This window comes from Durio zibethinus, chromosome 1 (genome assembly GCF_047325235.1).
Source record: "Durio zibethinus cultivar Kanyao isolate XHJ-2024 chromosome 1, ASM4732523v1, whole genome shotgun sequence".
Classification (NCBI taxonomy): domain Eukaryota; kingdom Viridiplantae; phylum Streptophyta; class Magnoliopsida; order Malvales; family Malvaceae; genus Durio; species Durio zibethinus.
In genome coordinates, this window is record NC_143162.1 from 116,182 (window position 1) to 137,145 (window position 20,964).

The window sequence follows — 20,964 nt, forward strand, 5'->3', positions numbered from 1 at the left end:
ATCAAAACCAATTAATGGTCTTGTCACTGCTGATGCCAAGCCCTTAAATAGGGAAAGGGGATTACTATATATGTCATTGTTATTTTTGCTGTTGGGAACACTTGCGCTTGTTCTCTTGTTACCCTGTAGCAACTTGCTTTTTGGATCGACGTTTGAAATAAAAGCTTTAAATCATCAAGAAAAGAGGAAGAATGAAGCCGCTATTTTGGAATTATGACAAAGTAACCTCTTGGTTCTGAGATTGGGAGAGAGATCACTAGAAAAAACCAGAAATAAATGAGGTTTCTAAAATGAGAAAGACCAAAAAAAAATCTGAAGATAGAAAGAGAGAAACAAGAAAGCGAAGGCAGAAGAAAGTGAAACGCAAGAAAACTTTTTTGGATTCGTGTCATAATCCTGGTGGTACATAGATTTTGAAATGACGTGGGTATCATCCCTCCCTTAACAGGTCCTCACCATTTCAAAGAGCAAAAAGAGAGGACCTTGGATTTTGACTGTTTCGTTCCATTATGTATGTGCAGTTTAAAGTTAAGATGACGTTTGTATTCTTGTCTATTCTTGTTTAGTAAGCAGTGTTTTATTAATTAAACTGGACTTCTTACATAGATTTGCCATTATGATGCATGTAAACAGGGCCCTCCTGAGTTCATTGAGTTGGCAACTACAAATTTTACAAGTTATCTGTTAGCGAATAAATCAGTCTCATACCATACCAGCCATCATTGTCATATGGTTTTATTAAATTTGCTTCTGCTTTTGCTTTTGCACCAATTCTGATAGTTGTCTCAAGAATACAAAAATTGATATACTTCTTTTGAAAAAAAAAAAAAGAAACATATCATATCATATATCAAGGTCAAATTAAGAAGAATTATTTCAAACTACTCCAAAAAATTAGATCTTCCTTAATTTGATTTTAGGGTTATATAAATCGCACTTGAACTATAAGGCAACATTTTCAAATGACAGTCTTATTGACAGGATTCCAAATAAAATCCGATCCATTCGAATATAGATCCAGAAACTACTTATCCTAGATTCAGGACAACAAGGCATGCCGGAGACTAACGGTGGACGGATGCTTGTTTCTACGGTGGTCCCATTCTTCACAATGAAAACGGTGTCCATAACCCTGTAGACACCGAGCCTAGTATTTTCATTTCAGTATAATATTAATGATTTTTATAATAATAATATTAATAATATTTTTTAAAAAAATAATTATTAATTATATAATAAAATAATAATAAAACAACAAAAAAAACAAAAAGTAGGGTGGCTGGCACTGATGCCGCCCCCGACCAGTCACCCTACAGCCACTGTTCAACTACTCTACCAGCCCACCTACAGCCACCCTACAGCCACCTAGATTCCCCTAATTGAAGCCATTTAAAATCCACAGCCCTTTCCCCTACGATCTGGCTCGGACCACCCTTTTCCAAAAAGCTAAGCCTCTCTCGAACCCCCTCTCAAAAAAAACTCTGAGACCAAGAAAGTACCCCTCTCGAAAAACCTTCGAACAGATTCATGCCAAACCTCCTACCCATCAGAAAACCAAACAGCCAGATCACAAAAAAAAAAAAAAAACAGAACCACAAAAATCAACACAAAAAAAAAAATCATAAAGAAGAAACCACAATCCTCGCCTAATCGGCGAGGAACCCAGCGCCAAGGAGATACCTGCAACAAAAAAGAAAAGGTCATTAGCTTGAGTTTTTCAAAAAAAAAAAAAGAACAGAAAATTTTGAAACCCGATCTACGTCGATCGGGGCCGTTTCCAGTGAACAGGAGACCGGATCTAGAAAGATCGCGTCGAAAGCAGCTTCCTGGTCACTTTTTGAAATTTTCAGCCACCGGTTACGGTTGACCAGGCAGCGGGCGGCGCGGTGCTCCGACGACCGAACGGCGGACGGCCGGACCTCTCCCCCACAGCTCTCTCCCCTTTTTTTTTTCTGAAACAGAAAATAATGAACCAAAAAAATCTTCAGCTATATATAGGAAAAGCAAAACTCAAAACGACGTCGTTTAGGGAAAGACCCCCCAAAACGACGCCGTTTCAACAAAAGGAGAATCAGCGTGTGGACTCGGATCAGACCCGAGATCCGTGCAAATCGACCCGCCAACCCGCTTCAGCCACTGGTCCGAATGAACCGCCAGTAAACCGATCCGAATCGCCAGATCGTCGGATCGATCAGACCGGTCCAGACCAGCATTGACCGATCTGGTTCAGTAAAAAAAATTTTTTAATTTTTTGTATATTATTATTTTTGTTATTTTGAGTTTGTTTTATTTATTCTTGCATAATAAATTTTTAAATTTGTTAGAATAAATGTTTCATTGTTTTTATAATAATAAAAATATAAATAATAATTAAAAATATATTTAAAATGTTTAAAAAAAATATTTATTATTATTATTATTTTTCTTGTCTAGATGTTGGAGGGAATAAAAAATATTTTTTAAAAAAATAATTTCGCGTAGATGTTGAAAAATTATTATTAATAAATTTTCATAAAAACAAAATATAAGAAATTTTTAATTAATTTTCAAAAATTACTAAAATTAAAAATACTTCGAAAATCCGTCAAGATGTTGAGAATTTTTAAGATGTTCACATTTTCTTAAAAACGAAACCTTAAACGCTAATTATTAATTTTCAAAATCTTAGGTTTCCAAAACCCCTAAAATCCAAACCCTAAAATCCAAATCCCTAAAATCCGAAACCTCTAAAATCCAAACCCCAAAATCCAAATCCCTAAAATTTGAAACTCCTAAAATTCAAATCCTAAAATCCAAAATTCCTAAAATCTAAACCCAAACCTCAAAACCCAAACCTTAAAATCTCCAAACTCTAAAATCAAAACTCTAAATCTTCCATATCTTAAAATTCAAGCTTTAAAACACTCTAAACCTTAAAACCAAACCTTCAAAACCTCTACTCAAGCCCTTACTCAAAACCTCCTAACAATCCTAAGAACACGTGTGAAAATTTTATTTGAAGCAATTTGTTCCCGAATGCCTCCTAGATGATGGGGTATTTAGGAAATTTTACTTCATTAAGTCTTTTCACACAATTTCTTAATTCGATTAATAATAAGATTAATAAATAAAAAGTATAATAAAATTGGGATCTTAAATATAAACAGTCGCACCTAAGCTCTGCCTAGATGTTGGAGAGTTGGGGTGGTCTCATTATACTTAAGAATCCAACTCTTAAATTGCATTTCATTTTACATGACATTCATTAGCATGCATACGTTAGCATGTTATCATCAATAATTGTCTACATTATTCTCTCTTTAATTTATTGTTCAATGATAAAATATTTTATAGTAAAAAACAAAAAAAAGGAATAATACTAAAAAAAATCTTTTTGTGATATTATAAAATAAATTAAAAATAACATTTCGAAATAAATAATTCTTGGTACTCTGTCTAGATGTTGGAGAGTCACTAACAATTATTTTCTATAAAGATTATTATTTCATTTTAAGGATCATTGTATTAAATCTTAGGGAAAAATAGTTATTTTAAATTCTGCCTAGACGATGAAGAATTCTAAGATAATTCTTTAACTTAAAGATTTTCTCAATAATTCTAAATAAATATTTTAACAAAAATTTTTTTTCAAGTGAAGGAAATTATTGTTAAATTTCAAGTCAAAATCATTTTTATCCAACACAGAAAATAGCGCATAGTTGAATGGTACCAATTTATGAGCGTTATAGGGGTGCTAATCATTCCCCACGCGTAACTGACTCCCGGACCCAATCTAATTTTTTGTAGATCGAAATTTATTTTTTTGATAAACTTTAAACTCGTTTTTATAAGTTTTATTAAAAGGATAAGCTTTTGGGTGGTCAATCACACCCTAACAAAGATTGGTGGCGACTCTTTTTATTGTTCTCGATTTTAAAACCCTTTTACATTTGGTGGTCTCAAAACCGTTACTACAACCCCAACTACTATGCCTTACGAAATGACAGTGCATAAACCAAACCCCTGAAAAACTGTACATCATTTATTATCAATTAATGACTCTCTCACTTGCTAAAAGAGGGCAATTGTTTAATATCTTTACTTAATTAATTGAAAACTTACTAGGATTAGTTGTGAAAATTCTAAGGGCACCCCATCCTCGACCAGGAACGTGGACAGTGTTAATGAGTGGTGGATCAACCAGGTTGTAAAAGCTTGGGTCAGTCACATTGTTAAAATTTCCAAAACCAGTTCTAATCCGATAAAAGCTAAAACCGTGCAAATGAATTGGATGACTTCCACTACCATCAAGTTATGTTATTTGAAAAGGATTATTAAAAACATTTTTTGTCAAAAACATTTATAACAATTCTCTAAAAAAATTTGAAATGAATTATTGAAGACGTTTTTATAAAAATACTTTTAATAATCCTTCATAAAAATTTATGACAAAAAACGTTTTCAATAATCTCTTAGGTCAAAAACGCTTTTAATAATCTCTGAAAAAATTTGTAAAGAATTACTAAAGACGTTTTTGACAAAAAACATCTTTAATATTCTCCTCAATAAAATTTAGAAAGAATTATTGAAAGTGTTTTTAGCCAAAAACGTTTTTCAATAATCTCTCATAAAAATTTATTGAATGGATTATTTAAGACGTTTTTGACCAAAAATATCTTGAATAATCTTATTGAATTTTTTTGTAATGATTATTTAAGACATTTTTCTAAAAAAAAAATACCTTGAATAATCTAAAAAAAATGATATACTTATGAATTTGAATCATTTTCTTTATCTCCACCTGCCACCAACTCTACATATATAATCTCCACCTCCCACCAACTCTTTTCAACTCTTATCGACTCTACAAACTTAAACCTATCAGCACCCATTTTGTCTTAGATCTGAATCAAAGTTGAAACATCAAGACTCTCATTATTTCTCAAAGGTATTTTTTATTTTCGACATTTCAATTTTGTGTCATCGAGTATGTTTTTTTTTTTTTTTCAATTTTTGGCTGTATTGGATGAATCTAGGCTCAATCTTTGTCGCTTCGAAAAGTATATGAAGGTCTGGAAATGTTATTAACGGCACTATTTTTGTTAATATAATAGCTTTAATAAGAAAAACAAATGAAATTTTCATTTGTTCTATTGTGGATTGGTAGCTACTTGATAAATGTGACTATGGAACATGTAACTGGAGAAGAACTTTTCTTCTTAATCTAGTAAGTAGCTTATCCTTAGGCCTCTTGGATAAAAACATTATTAAAAAATCTTTTTTTTCTAAAATTTTAATGCCAAACCATATCATATTATTATTATAAATAAATTAATATTAATAATTAAATATATAATTCAAAAAAATAATTTTTACCGATGTCTTAAAATTTATACCAACACCTTAAAACATATTAGTCTATACTGAAGAGTATTAACCGTCGGTATAGGCAAAAAAAATTAAAATATATAAGTTTATATTGATGGGTGTTAACCATTGGTAAAAGATATAATAGTGGAATACATAACATATGTTATATCAATAGATATACATTTACTGACAATTTTGAACCGTGGGTATATCTCTATAAGTTATTCCGACACCTTAAAAATTATCATTATAAGTTTATATCGAAAAAAGATATACTGACGGTTAAAAATTTATTGAAATACATATTTTAACTATCGGTATAAAATTTACAGTGCTATATTGATGGATTTTGGAGTTTTACCGACGTTTTTTCCGACCCGATAAAAGCTAAAACAGAGCAAATGAATTGGATGACTTCCACCACCACCAAGCTGGGTTGCTTGGAGCACAATCTCAACTGCTTCACCATAATTTAGCACAGCAGCCCTTGTGCCTTCATCAGCAGCCGTTTCGAAACCCGTCAAGTTTCCAGTGAAGTCATAGAATACTGGTGGCTCAAGGGGAAAATCTTCGGTGAAAACACCATTGGTGCTCCTGTCATAGGAACATAGGAAAAATTATATAAATAATTAGCCTTTATAAATGAAACTACTTTTCTAATGGTACCAAGATTTGTTAGTAAAGCAAAGGACAAAAATTCACAGTAGTCCAAAATTACTACAAGTTGAAAATATAAATATGGATTAACTTTAATCGAATAAGCTGGAAACTATGCATATATACCTGTTGTAGTATGCTTGGAGAATGTCAATACGTGGGAAAAGAAAGCTGACATTGTTCAAACTTGCAAGAAATCTTTCAGAATCAAGACATTCTGAGGTGTTGCAAGGCAAGGTGTTTGTGGCGATTGCGATGTAGACTCGTCTATCAATACTGTCGGCACATTCAATGGTGGATTCTGTGTGACGTTTGCGTTCCTAATTCGGCTGACAAAATTATTGGTAGCATTTGTATCGTTACTTGCAGGCAGCGTTATTAAGGAAGCATTCAATCCACCCACACTGTTTGTATAATGAAAAACACCAGTAGTGATATTGTCGTTAGGTTGAGCAGCGCCATCGGAGAAAGGCCTAGTAGCCATGTAATACTGGCCAATGTTTTGGTTTTCATAGACTAAAACATCCATGGTTTGTCCAGGGCTTATCAATAAATAGTCACGTGTAAACCTTTGAACATAGGAGGCATCATGTGCAACGACTGTGAGGCTGTGGTTTGCAATGGCAAAGAACTTTTCTTCATTCATTGCAGCATTGATAATGCGGAGAAGATATGTCTTCTCGTTATCAACTTGCATACGGAACATTGTATCTGAAACAAGTAATTATATGAATTTTCTTCAACTTATGCATGGTATAAATTCAGATTCTCATGAAACTTGAGCATATCCTTGACTATATTATTTTAAAAAAAAGAATCAAATCTAGAAACAAATGGTTGGGTAAGTTGACCATGATCATTTGAACGCTAGTATAATTGTACGAATGCTTGGCGTACATACCATTGGGGCATCCATATGTGTCTCCTAAATGCCCATTGATAGCGTAAGCATCAGGCTGTGGCGGGGGAAGACCGGTTGTAAGTGCTTCATCAATAATTTCCTTGTAATCTCTATTATACCATGATTCTATCAATAGAATAAAGAAACGTAATTAAGTTTTCCATGTATAGTTTAAAGAAGACACAAGAAAGTGGACTGTTCCTATTCTTATCATTTTTTTTTACCATGCTGATCATGTCGTAGAAAATAATTTAAGTCAATTGTGAAAAATTGAAAAATTGAAAAGATATCCATATCAAGTATGATTGTTTGATCTGCATAAGGCGTATGAAATGGATAAGTTTCATTTTCAGCTGGCAAAATGATGAAGGCGCCATGGATTGAGCCACGAGTCCAGTCACTGTGAGCAAGCCACCATAAGGTTTTAATTTCATCAGATAATATAACTTCGCAAGTGAAGTTTGTTCATGGTTGAATTGGGCACTGCGTTATGTATTCAGGGCCATCTGACCGTGGATTTCTTGGTTGTTTCACACCGTGCCTATGGCAGAAAATTTTTCCAAGGCCTTGAGGTTGATTGAATTAATAATATTGGATGAAAGCAACAAATGAGAGACAAAGAGAGTTAAATCAGTAATATACCAGTGAATGGTAAAGCCATAGTTTCCTTGATTGTGGACATTAACAAACACAGTATCCCCCCTTTGAACCCGAATCTCTGGCCCTGGATAACTCTCATTTACGACCAACATCGTCTTTATGTTACAGAGCTTTGTAAAGTTTGACTCTCTTACCTGCAATCCATTAATTAAACAATCATTTTGCCATCTGAATAACCAGCAACGAAGTAACAATGCCAGTCTTCACCATTATCATGCGCTTTGCGATGATTTTTTGGAGTAAAAAACCTTGCTTATTAATTATTAGACCAAATATGTAGTATATATCACTACATCTAGTAAATTAAGTTTTTGGAATTAAAAGTGGGAGGACAAAGTTATCATTTTCATATCAACTGGTTGAAGAATACTCATCCTAAAACTCCAATAGATACTTTCCTTCTTTACCAAGTTTAAGGAAAAAACTATTTATAAAGTAATGATAAGAATATTAAACGTTGAAAAAAACAGAAATTCCTAATTAATGTTTACCTAATTAGAGGAAATTAACGAGCACTTGCAAAGAAGTCATAGTAATGGACATCTGCCCTGCAAAGAAGCAGGCTACTTGGGAACAAAACCTCAAACAACCATGACAAAAAAAACCTTGCTTCAATAAACCCATTTTTTTGTTTTCCCAAAACTCGTCTCTCAAGATATGTATCACTTTCCTGATCTCTCCTAATGTGTTCTTCAGTTCGCCCCTAATTTGTGATCGTTTGGTTATTACAAATTCATGATCAATTCATAGAAGAAAAGTGTACATGTGCTCTTGAGTTTTTTCCTGGGAGTATAAATTATTGACTGGCAAGAATGTGCCAAATTTTGTCAACAAATTAATAATAATTACATGTCGCTTTTGTAATTAAGTTTCGAGCGTGTATATCCAGATCATGTTTTATATATATATATATATATATATATATATAGATGTGCGGAGTTTTTTATAATAATAATAATAATAATAATCTGCCAAAGAAATTAGATTTCATGTTGAATATTGCATGTAGCAGCCCACAGAATCTATTTGAATATTATACACCTAAAACCAGGTAAAAGCCACCCTATTCCTCTATTATAATACGTTATTGTCAAAGAGAAATAGAAAAAGAGAAAGTAGATCGCATATAAGTCTTGGATGTATATAAGAACATTTCATTGAGGATAGAAATTACATAAAGTTAATTTCTTACTTATACTTTTTTATAAAAATAAATTAAATATATATTTAAAATTTCTAACTAAATAATAATAAAAATAAATAAATTTCTGAATAGTTCAAACAAAGTCAATAATTATCGATATATAATTTCCTTTTTATATTTATTACTGAAAAATCTCAAGAAAAAATTTATAAAATTTTTTTATGAAGTGATATCTTTTATCAAACAAATAAAACCATTCAACCAATTTGAATTGAATTTAACTAATTAGTTTGATTTTACCACGAAAGCGTGTATTAGGTGTAGACGGACCAAATTAAGGTTGGTTTGTTAAGAAAGAAGTATGCTGAAGCAGTTGAACAAAAAGAGCAAGTATTCAAGCAAATATAAAAGAGAAAAGCTCACGGTTATCCCTTTGAAGTTGATTACTTTGAGATGATAGCAAAGTACGACTTGATTTACTCACCATTTTCAGGTTAGCTAATTTGTCAGTAAACACATGAATATTGGCATACAATTATAAAATGCTTTGGTCTTAAATTAGGTTTTTTTTTTCTTAAAAAAAATTATTTTAGCCAAGACTTTGATCTTAAAATCTTAACGCTTCTAAAATTGCTATAATAATAAAAAAAATGATTTAGCTTTCCTTTGGAGAAAATTTTCTTCGGAATTTAATTGCAACTTTCTTGAATAAGAAACTTAGTTTTACCATTGAATCCATCCAGGTTTGAAAAATCAATAACTCCGTCAAAGTTTGAAATAGAAGACAAAGTTTAATAATACATGTTTTCTGACTTTTCATGCAATTAGTTTTTTTTTTACACGTGCATTCATGAATGATATAATACATTAATATTAATTAGTATTTAAAATGATTTTTTATTGAAATAATACAAATTTAATTTTTTTAATAACAAAATAATAAAAAATAATTTTTAATATTAAAATAGTGTGATCAATAATTATTCATCAATTAATTATTAAAAAGTTATAAATTTTGAAACTTAAATTTTTAACCGCTAATTAGTAAGCCATGAAGCAATTAAGAAATTTAAAAAAAAATTAAAAAAAAAACTCATAAATGATTTACCAAATAACCTTAAAGTATTGAATCTTGACGTCTTACAAAACACTAAATATATCAATTCCACTAATAATTAACCTATAAAAATATTTTAAAATATGATTATATTTTTCTTATTCTTACTGTGGAGTCATCACTAAATATATAATTAATAATTTATCAACAGATTACATAAATTGTTAACATGACTACTAAAATTAAAATTTTAATATTTTATCAACCTATCACAAAACTGTTGATTCCATTTTAATTAATTAATTGATCACATGGCTAAACCAGTAAAATCCCTCCTTACATGCCATTCACACTAGTGTTTACATCAAAATGGTTAGTTGTAGCTTTGGTGAGAATTCTAAATTGTATCTGTACCATAAAAGAAAATTCTAACTTGTATCATAATTTTTATACTCTACTTCTCTTAATTTTTGGGAGGGAAACAAAAACTAAATTATGTCATAAATTGAAGATGAAACTAAAGTTATAGATTGGGGAACATGTCAAAACATTTAGAAGTCAATTTCTCTTATCAAGTGATGATACTTTTTCTGGGCTGCTGTTTGTAGCTCCTTGCATTAGTCATATGTTTGAAACTTGGATCGTCTTATATTAATAGAATGATTTGGAGTTTATTGTAGTAGTGTGCAAATTGTGTTCTCTTTCCCACTCATTGTTTTCATGATTACTATGAAGATGTCAATGCATTTTAACTTTATCTTTGCGTCATTAATCATAAAAAACAATAAAGTGAAGTGACAATAGATTCAAGAGTTGAATTATTTATTTAAGTTTAAAGGTGGATCAAGTTTTAAGAGTATTTGAATAAAAATTTAAAACTTGTTAAATAATTTTGAGCATAAATTTTAGGTCTATTTAAATTTTAAATTAAATCTTAAATAAAAAAATTAAAGTTTGAGTACTACTCGATTAGGTCTAAATGAAATATATATATATATATATAATTAAAATATTATAATTATATAAGTATATATGTGTGTGTGAATTTTTATTTTTTATTTTTTAAAAAAAATTTAATTTTTATTATATAAATTAAGTTTAATAAATGAGTTTGTGATTTATTTTTTAAATTTGGATCGGATTTAAAAAAATTTTAAAATTCAAAATATTAGACTAGATCTAATTTGAATAAATAAATAAATTATTAATATTAAATATAAATCTAATTCGATTCATAAAAACCTCTAATAACAAAAAATACATTATTCTATTTTTGGTGAGACAGAGCTTAGATTGTCGTCGGAAGAATACTTCTGCCTTACTTCCAATTAAACAGAATCATAATATATAAATGTCAAAATAAGATGAATTCAAACAAGTAGTCTTAAAAATGAAATCTTCTCTGCAATGATTGCATAAATAATGTATGGATTATTAAGTTACATTTCAACAAATGAGAATCTTATTTAACATTATTTTTTGATCGATTTGGTTGTTAAAAATATAGATCCAGAAGTTATCCTACTTCTAGGTTCCAGGACACCGAGGCATGCCAGGTGGCGGTGGAAGGATGCTTGTTTCTGCGGTGGTTCCATTCCTCACAATGAAAACAGTGTTCATACCCCAACTACTATGCCTTTCAAAATGACAATGCATAAACCATACCCCTGAAAATATATACGTTTATACAAATTATATCAATTAATAACTTTGTTTAAAAAAAAAAAAAAAGGGAAGAAGAGTTTTTTTTTTTCAATTAAATGAAAACTTACCAGGATTATTTGCAAAAAATCTGACGGCAGCCCATCCTCGACGAGGAACGTGGACAGTGTTAATGAGTGGTGGATCAACCAGGTTGTAAGAGCTTGGGTCAGTCACATTGTTAAAATTTCCAAAACCAGTTCCGACCCGATAAAAGCTAAAACCGTGCAAATGAATTGGATGACTTCCACCAGCACCAAGCTCGGTTGCTTGGAGCACAATCTCAACTGCTTCACCATAATTTAGCACGACAGCCCTTGTGCCTTCATCAGCAGCCCTTCCTAAAACAGTCAAGTTTCCAGTGAAGTCATAGAATACTGGTGGTTCAAGGGGAAAATCTTCGGTGAAAACACCATTGGTGCTCCTGTCATAGGAACATAGGAAAAATTATATAAATAATTAGCCTTTATAAATGAAACTACTTTTCTAATGGTACCAAGATTTTTTAGAAAAGCCAAGGACAAAAAATCCACAGTAGTCCAAAATTACTACAAGTTGAAAATATAAAAATGGATTAACTTTAATCGAATAAGCTGGAAACTATGCATATATACCTGTTGTAGTATGCTTGGAGAATGTCAATACGTGGGAAAAGAAAGCTGACATTGTTCAAACTTGCAGCAAATCTTACAGAATTAAGACATTCTGAGGTGTTGCAAGGCAAGTTGTTTGTGGCGATTGCGATGTAGACTCGCCTATCAATATCCGTCGGCACCATCAATGGTGGATTCTGTGTGACGTTTGCGTTCCGAATTTGGCTGACAAAATTATTTGAAGCATTTGCATCGTTTATTGCAGGCAGCGTTATTAAGGAAGCATTCAATCCACCCACACTGTTTGTATAATAAAAAACACCAGTAGTGATATTGTCGATAGGTGGAGCAGCGCTATCGGAGAAAGGCCTAGTAGCCATGTAATACTGGCCAATGTTTTGGTTTGCATAGACTAAAACATCCATGGTTTGTCCAGGGCTTATCAATATATAGTCACTTGTAAACCTTTGAACATAGGAAGCATCTTGTGCAACGACTGTGAGGTTGTGGTTTACAATGGCAAAGAACTTCTCTTCATTCATTGCAGCATTGATAATGCGGAGAAGATATGTCTTCTCGTAATCAACTTGCATACGGAATATTGTATCTGCAGTATGTAATATTAATAAATTTGTTACTAGAAGAACTTTTAAGAGGTAAATTACATTAACTGAAAAATAAAAAACTACGAGCAATAATCGATCCTGATTTTAATGCTAGAACATACCGTTGGGGCATCCATATGTGTCTCCTAAATGTCCACTGATTGCGTAAGCATCTGGTTGGCGTGGAGAAGTACCGGTTGCAAGTGCTTCATCGATAATTTGCTTGTAGTCTCCATTGTACCATGATTCTGTCAATATAATGAAACTGATTAATATTCATATAATATAAACAAGAAAATCGAAAGAGAGGACTGTTACTGATTTTAATCATTTTTAAACTAGTATGATATCAATGGAATATAATAATCCAGTCAATTATGAAAAACGGAAAAAAAAAAAGAAAAGTTGAAAATTAGATATTCTTACGAAGTATGATTGTTTGATCAGCATCAGGCGTGGGAAATGGATAAGTTTCATTCTCAGCCGGTAAAATGACAAAGGCACCCTGAACGGAGCCACGAGTCCAGTCACTGTGGGCATGCCACCACAGAGTTCCGATTTCATCAGATAATATGACTTCGTAAGTGAAGTTTGTTCCAGGTTGAATCGGACACTGCGTCACGAATTCAGGACCATCTGACCATGGATTTCTTGGTTGTTTCACACCGTGCCTGCAACATTAATTTATTCTAAACGCCTTGAGATTTCAATTCCTTGTGAAATTAATATTGGACGAAAGCAAGAAATTAAGTTCATAATTACCAGTGAATGGTAAAGCCATAGTCTCCTTGATTGTGGACATTAACGTAGACAGTGTCACCTCTGTGAACCCGAATCTCAGGCCCAGGATAGCTGTCATTTACGACCAGCAGTGTAGTTGTGTTGCAGAGCTTCGTAAAGTTTGATTCTCGCACCTGCAACCAAGAACCACCACCAAATGAAATCTCAATAGTCAACACTACTATTAAAAAAAATCATTTTTTTAATATTTTGAAATATTAAAAGAATAAGAATAATAAATTTTCAAAAAAGTGTAATTTAGTATTTTGTCATTAAGCATGTAGGTTTAATATATATATATATATATATATCAAGTTCAAGATCACTAAACTTAAAATTCCAAAATAACTATAAGAAAGAATTAACAATTACATATGAGTATGTAAAGAAAAAGGCACATACAAAGAACTCATAGTGATGGACGTCTGCCCTGCAAAAGAGCAGGCTAATTAGAAACAAAACCCCTACCAACCATGGCACAAAACCTTGCTTCAATAAACCCATTTCTTTTTTTTTCTCAAACTCTTCTCTCTAATGTGTTCCTAGTTCTCCCCTTAATTTCTTGCTTTGGGTCATAAAATCCAACAATTTATAGGAAGAAAGTGCGTGCTCCTTAAGTTTCTTCGTGGAAGATATAAAATGTATTGACTTGGCAAAAAAAAAAAAAAATGAATGTTCCATAATACATACCTAGCATATAAAAATTGCATTCAGTCAACAAATAATAAATCGCATTTCGTGTTTTTAATTAATTAAGTTTTGGTCATTCAGATTGTTTTTATGTATATAGCTTTTTCAATATTAATCATCCGTCCATGTAAAAGTCAGCCTATGGTATTATATTAATTTCAGGTGGCAGCCCCCGGCATCTGACAATGTAAAGCAGCCTATGTTAAATTTTTTTTTCTAAAGTAGTTATCATTAACTTAGTTATGGTTGTGGAAAATGCTTGTTTTAAAGTTAATAAATAATTTAAATACATCTTGTTATCCCAATTTGGGAATCATGTTGTTCACTGCTGTCCTTGTTCAATAATATTTTAATTAAGTTACAAAATTTCTATACATTTTTCTCAAATAGCGAATGAGAAAAAAGAAAAGATTGCGTTAAGTTAGTTTTTTTTATATGAATATTTTATTGACGGTGAAAATTAGATAAAAATTTGTTATAATTTTAAAATTTTTTATAAAAACAAATTAAGTATTCAAAATTATTGTTAACTCAACAAAATGAAATTGTCTATAGTTCATACAAAGACAATAATTCCAATAAGAATACAACTTATATATTTATTAATGAAAAATCTCAACAAAAAATTAATAACTTGCAAGTGATCATATCTTTTATTAATAGATAAAAACCATTAAACTATGTTTGAATTGAATCTAATTAATGTTTTCTTTTTTATGTTTGAGAAAAAAAGATTCGTCTCTTATTTGAGTATGAATTATGCATCAATCAAATGAACTAAATGTTTATATATAAATATAATTTAATAATGTTATTATTCTTGATTTTACCAAATAAAACATTTGTATACTTAGCTGCATTGAACCAAAGCAGGTAGGTATGTTACGAAAGAATTTCCACTGAAACAATTGACAAACAAGCTCAAATCAAAGAATTCAAGCAAAAGTAGAAAAGAAAAGTCCATTGCATTAAAAAAAAAAAAAAAAGTTGGTGATTATCCTTTGAAAGACTGAAAGCAAGCCGTATACGACTTTATTAGTATGTAATATTTATTAGCTAAGTTTGTCGGTAAAGGCATGATTGAGATACGTGAATGATGAAAATGCTTTGGTCTTCTAGATGCGTTGTCTAAAATTGCTCTAACGAGAAATGATACAAACTTTCCTTTCTTATTCAAGAAAGTAAAAGCACAAGGCATTTGAACTGATCCAAGTCTGAAATAGCATACAAATCTTAGGTACAAAATGTCTGTTTTTGACTTTAATGTTATGAGAATTTTCTCCCCTTCTCTTTTATGCTGATCATTGAAAAAAAAATGATAACGTATACAAGTTTAAACATTGACCAATTTGTATCATTTTGGTCTTTCTATCCTAACTTAATCACTTTGCTAAACTAGTAAATTCTTCGTTATATGTACATGGCATTCAAGCTTTACCTCAAACTAATGGTATAAGGAATCGTGGGTGAAAATTCTAAATTTGAGTCATAATATATACTATGTAATATATATTCTCTCAATTATTTTTGGGATAGAAAAAATTTTTATCTAATAAAAGTTCAATTGAATGAAAATATATATTTTTGATGATTCAATTAATTGCAATAAAATGATAAAAACTTTAATAATTATTTATTTTTAATTTAAAAACTTTTTTTTTATACTTAAGCCACTTATCTTCTATATTGTCGTGAACATAATAATGATATTAAAGAGTTTTGCTGTTGCTTTCTCAAGTTTGACATTGGACGATCAAGTTTTTTTTTTAGTTCTAACTACTAACTTTGTCTCTCCCAATTTGAACGCCAAAATTGAAAATTGCAGAAAATGGTTACATGTTGGAGAACACCATTTCTGACTCTGGATTTTTGCAGAGAAGACATCCAGAGACACACATAACAAAAACCGGCATTGCCATCCTCGTCTATCTTATTACAGATACAGTTAGAGTAATACTTTGTTAATGACTTTGGCATGTTTGAATTTTGACAGTTAAAGAAATTAGAATGTGTATGTAATTTCTATCCTAATTGATAAACTTGGAATCCAGGAAATCCAGAAAGAGGCTGCTACAGTCTCTGTTGTTGCTTGTATTATTAAAAAAAAAAAATGATAATCAAAATTTATAGCCGTCAACTCTTTTGTTTTCGTCCATCTGGTAAAAGAAAAGTATTTTTCCACGTAACTTGTCTTACCTTCATAATCAGGCTTCATTTTCAACGACCAGTTAGTTGGGACGAAAGAGCACGCAAAATATTTTATCAAATTTGACTATGACTTTGCACGTAACTTGTCTTACCTTCATAATCAGACTTCATTTTCAACGACCAGTTAGTTGGGACGAAAGAGCACGTAAAATATTTTATCGAATTTGACTATGACTTGGCTTTCGATTATGTTTCTAGACAATTGGAAATTTTCTATTGTATGGATTTTGATTTTGAATTTCTGATTAGGTACAGTAATTTCAAAACCTTGGGTTTTTTCTAGTCAATAATTCACCTCCAAAGCAAATGATTTACGCGTGGACAATGGCTGCTTTTATAAATAGGAAAATGGATAAAAAGCAAAAGATTGCATAGAGAGGGGAGAACTGAAGAACACAGATGCATAAAATGGTTTCTCAAAAACAGGGCTTTATTTGGTTATCGGGGCTTTTGTTTCTGAATGTCCTTCTCTTTTCTAGGGCTGATGTCCACCATTATGAATTTATTGTAAGTTATTGCTTCTAATTTCCCCTTATCTTTTCTGTTAATTAATTAGAGTACAGATGAATTTTCATTTTGTGTTTGTTTCGTATTTCTGGTTGCAGCTACAAGAATCCGAGTTCACAAAGCTGTGTAGCACAAAACGCATCTTGACAGTAAACGGCAGCTTTCCAGGGCCAGAGATTCGGGTTCGTAGAGGGGACACAGTGTTTGTCAATGTCCACAATCAAGCAAACCATGCTGTTTCCATGGAGTGGTACTTCCTCTTGCTCTCCTTCTCCTTTTCAATTTGCCAGCTACTATTTTGTGATGAGATAAATAATCAATTACTTTTTTTTTTTTGTGGATTGTTCTTTCTTGGAACATCGGTAGGGAGGGCGTTGAGGATTCAATTGATGGTTCAGATGATTTGATTCAACCTGGTGGAAACTTCACTTACGAGATCGAATTAAACGATGAAATAGGAACTCTGTGGTGGCACGCTAAGAGTGCCTGGGCCAGTGCCACCGTCCATGGCGCCTTTATCATTTTGCCTGCTGCCAATGAAGATTATCCTTTTCCTGCGCCTACTTCAGATGAAACAATTATACTTGGTATGATCAATACGATCATATATAAATCTTCTATTTTTGTTTATATATATATATATATATATATATATATATTCTAAAGCTTATGACAATTCTTTGGCATATTCTTCTGCCAGGACCATGGTTCAGACAAGAGTTAACGGAAGCAAATGAAACCATTGCTCCTGGCCAAGCAGATGCTTACACAATCAACGGCCATCCTGGAGAAACATATGGATGCAGCAACGGTACGTATATATGCACTGTTGTTTATATCAAACAGTAAATATGTACGACATGAATTTTAGCATCTTCTTCCCTACCAAAACTTGAAAGTGGATGGCTTGATTTCTAGGAAACAGAGATAGAGGGGAAGAGAATAGATGATAAATCCAAATTCTCATTGTCCTAAAAAGGCTTTGGCAAATTATACAAGTCTAAGAAAATCCGATCAGCAAAAAAAATCCCAACACCGTAGGATAATAATGACAACTTATATTAACTTAATTTTTACTCTGTTGTACTAATTTATTTGCTATGTCTCCATGGGTTCAGAAATGAGGGCAGTATTGCAGTTATAGCAAATTATAAGAATGTTTTTGGGCCAAAACTCATTAGAGTATATATGCTGCGATTTATTTATGTCACTTTTGAGTATAATTTTGAATTTTGTTGTTTGCTTTTTATTTATTGCACATTGAGTGAAGAAAATTACTAGTAAATGCTACAATCAGATAGAAACAGAGACAAACCCATGCGTATTTTGCTTTACTTTATAAATGCTAATATATATTTTTGTTGTTAAGCTTCCTTTGTAATGACAGTAGTTTCATGATTATTTCTTGTTGCAGATACAACATATCGCCTACATGTAGACTACGAGGGCATTTACTTACTTCGCTTAGTAAATGCTGTGGCCAACGAAACAATGGTGTTTGGCATCTCATACCACAGCTTCACAATTGTTGGACAAAATGGGGCTTACACTAGACGCTCTTTTGCCACTTCTCTAACACTAGCCCCAGGCCAAACAATCGACGTTTTGTTCTGCGGAAACCAAAATCTCGGCCATTATTACATGACTGCTCGACCGTCCTCTGGTAGACATATTACCACCGGTATTGTACAATATACCACAACAGCTGGTTTTTGATGTAATTACTTTAGTTTCGAATCCCAAGGAAAGGATATAAGATTTGTTCCTCGAATAAGAGATTCAATAGGGCAAACCACTATATATCAATGCCCTCTAAATCATTCATGCTTTAGCTAGCTGTGGAAAGTAATTTGTCTTTTTCCAATAAAAATTTGTTTGTTAGCTGTAATTCGTGTTTGTTTTATTTTATTGTGAACGAGGATCAGGTTTGAATGTCGAATTTTTTTTTCTTTTATTTCTTTTTTTTTTCAAAGGCAAAATTCACTTCATTGAAAAAGCATGTAGTACAAGAAAGCATATCAGTAAACACAAGCTGCTATAATACCCAAACAAAAGTTCAGAATATATACTGAATAACAAACAAAGACAGCCACTAGCATTTATGGTAACAAAATAGTTTTGCAACATGATCAGATTTTGTGTTCTATTCGCTCCAGACTTTGCAAGAATGATTAAAACTTTTCTTTGATAGACTACAATGTGATTTGTTTGAGACTAAAATTAATCGAACAAGGCTTGAATTGCCAGGGGTTGGGGCTAGATTTTGATGAAAAATATAAACGAAATTCATGATGTTGGAATTTGAACTTCATAAATTTATACAAAACAACAAATAATTAATCATTCAAATGGTACAGTGGGAGAGTTCCAAGAAAAACAATCACTTTTGTTTACAAATGAAGATTCCTCCAATGAACCATTTTAATATGACCAAATTGAAAAGCTCATTTCAAGCTTTGAAAGTACTTTATTCTAACCACATGCTTGAAATATTGAACTTGCCAAGAATAAATAGAAGTAGAAGCGTATAAAATTAGGATGCTGAAGAAGGGGGCATATAATCAGGGGAGGCCGAATGCTGGCTTCATTGATGGTTCCATTCTTCACTATCATGACGGTGCTTATTCCCCATATCGCATGAGGCTCGAAATGACAGTGCATAAACCAAAAGCCTAAGACAAAGGGGACAAAGAAAATCAGCTTATATTATAGTTGCTTCGGCACTGAATTAGTTATGGACCAAACATGTCATACACATGAGCATGAGACAGAAGGTCATCAAATTATTGTTAAACACCAGAACCAACTTGTTTATGTTTTTTGGGAAATTACAAAGGGAATACCCATGTGTTTCAAACCAAATATGTCATATAACCGGTCGAACAGAAAATTTAAAAAAAAAAAAAAAAAGAACAATAGTTTCAATTCGTCTCAAAGATTAAGAAGGGTAAAATTAAAATCCCAACAGATATAAAGCATAATATTTTTGGAGTGTTTGGATACATATTGTCCACCTAAACAGTTTATATTTTTTATAATGAAGCTATAGCAATTGCAGGGTCCTTTACTTTTGATGGAAGTTTTTTCTAATGCTTAGCTTCTAGCTATGCATTGCAATATACTCTCCCTTGCTGCTAATTAGTTTCATTGCTTTTATTTATAATCAGCCGCTGTGTCAAATCATCACAACCTTGCAAGGGAAGAAGATCTAGATGGGCCAAAACGCATCATCAGGTATTCTCTTTTCCTTTTTAATCTCATATATAAATTTTCTACATCAACTATGAAATGAAAATTTTTATCTTCCTGATCATATTCATTACCGACGGATGCAGGAAATAAAATGAAGAAAAAATTGATTCGGTGATAGAGAAATGCTATCAAACTTATTTTAAAGACAAGAAAGATTGGAGTTCATCTAAGTTCTACCGAGCAGTATGCGAAACCGTCTAGTAGTCTCATTTATCTTTGCCTCTTTAACTCTTTCAATAAGTGCTAAATGCACGAATAACTGTTAAATAGGGAAAATTGCAATAATACCAATGTATGATTAATAAAATGAATGTCTAAGAAGATTAATCTTTCAATAAGCATATTATTGCCGATGTTGTTATATCCATTACGGTTATATTTGGTATACAAAATTATGATAAGTTAAGATAATATGATATTATAAATATGATTAGATTAAATAAAGTCATCATATCTTATGTTTGTGCAAATGTCATGGTCTTCAACCTCTGGCTCAGAATCCGTGCAACCTTAGACCAGAAATGTGTTCCTTAGGTCAGAAATGTGTTCCTTAGGTCTAAGTCAGCCTATGAACCAAACGTGTGAGCAAACAAACAATTGGAAAGGTAAAATACTTAAGTTAGAGAGAACGCAAAGAATACTAAAATATATAATGTATTATGAAGAACAGTGTGTCTGATAACATACAAATGAGGGTAGGATGACCCTCTATTTATGGTTGATACCCCCAACTCTATTTATAGTTATCTCCTAAAATCAAAGGATTTACAAGATTCTTAAAAATTAAAAATTACACATTATTATACAGATTACATAAAATTCCTTTTTATTCTCAGAGTCAACCAAATCCTCCTATTGAA

At 31.7% G+C, this 20,964-nt stretch overlaps 2 protein-coding genes, 1 long non-coding RNA gene and 1 pseudogene across 4 annotated transcripts; 1 reads left to right on the forward strand and 3 right to left on the reverse strand.

The window, feature by feature from the left end:
* Positions 1 to 871: 871 nt before the first annotated feature.
* Positions 872 to 2,344, reverse strand: LOC149520224 (uncharacterized). The gene is made up of 2 exons (XR_016331054.1): positions 1,794 to 2,344; positions 872 to 1,680 (listed from the first exon to the last, which is right to left on the reverse strand). It is a non-coding gene; the product is annotated as an uncharacterized LOC149520224 (long non-coding RNA).
* Positions 2,345 to 5,608: 3,264 nt separating this feature from the next.
* Positions 5,609 to 7,777, reverse strand: LOC111311451 (laccase-14-like; annotated as a pseudogene). Its single transcript, XR_016326331.1, has 5 exons — positions 7,745 to 7,777; positions 7,444 to 7,701; positions 6,908 to 7,058; positions 6,133 to 6,717; positions 5,609 to 5,943 (listed from the first exon to the last, which is right to left on the reverse strand). The product of XR_016326331.1 is annotated as a laccase-14-like (transcript).
* A 3,375-nt stretch (positions 7,778 to 11,152) lies between these two features.
* LOC111311453 (putative laccase-9) lies at positions 11,153 to 14,011 on the reverse strand. Its single transcript, XM_022910840.2, has 7 exons — positions 13,850 to 14,011; positions 13,430 to 13,581; positions 13,094 to 13,338; positions 12,790 to 12,915; positions 12,084 to 12,669; positions 11,541 to 11,893; positions 11,153 to 11,435 (listed from the first exon to the last, which is right to left on the reverse strand). The coding sequence occupies exons 1-7, from the start codon at positions 13,949 to 13,951 to the stop codon at positions 11,296 to 11,298; spliced, it is 1,704 nt and encodes a 567-aa protein (XP_022766575.2). The 5' UTR covers positions 13,952 to 14,011; the 3' UTR covers positions 11,153 to 11,295.
* Positions 14,012 to 16,716: 2,705 nt separating this feature from the next.
* LOC111311454 (laccase-14-like) lies at positions 16,717 to 18,791 on the forward strand. Its single transcript, XM_022910841.2, has 5 exons — positions 16,717 to 16,852; positions 16,951 to 17,102; positions 17,219 to 17,439; positions 17,553 to 17,663; positions 18,267 to 18,791. The coding sequence occupies exons 1-5, from the start codon at positions 16,745 to 16,747 to the stop codon at positions 18,566 to 18,568; spliced, it is 894 nt and encodes a 297-aa protein (XP_022766576.2). The 5' UTR covers positions 16,717 to 16,744; the 3' UTR covers positions 18,569 to 18,791.
* Positions 18,792 to 20,964: the final 2,173 nt, after the last annotated feature.

Coding starts and splice junctions, on each gene's coding strand:
- LOC111311453 (XM_022910840.2), bottom strand. CDS start 13,951: ATGGGTTTATTGAAGCAAGGTTTTGTGCCATGGTTGGTAGGGGTTTTG. Junction 12,916..13,093: donor TGATCAAACAATCATACTTC/GTAAGAATATCT, acceptor TTATATTGACAG/AATCATGGTACAATGGAGAC. Junction 11,436..11,540: donor ATTTTTTGCAAATAATCCTG/GTAAGTTTTCAT, acceptor ATATATTTTCAG/GGGTATGGTTTATGCATTGT.
- LOC111311454 (XM_022910841.2), top strand. CDS start 16,745: ATGCATAAAATGGTTTCTCAAAAACAGGGCTTTATTTGGTTATCGGGG. Junction 16,853..16,950: donor TCCACCATTATGAATTTATT/GTAAGTTATTGC, acceptor TTCTGGTTGCAG/CTACAAGAATCCGAGTTCAC. Junction 17,664..18,266: donor AACATATGGATGCAGCAACG/GTACGTATATAT, acceptor TTCTTGTTGCAG/ATACAACATATCGCCTACAT.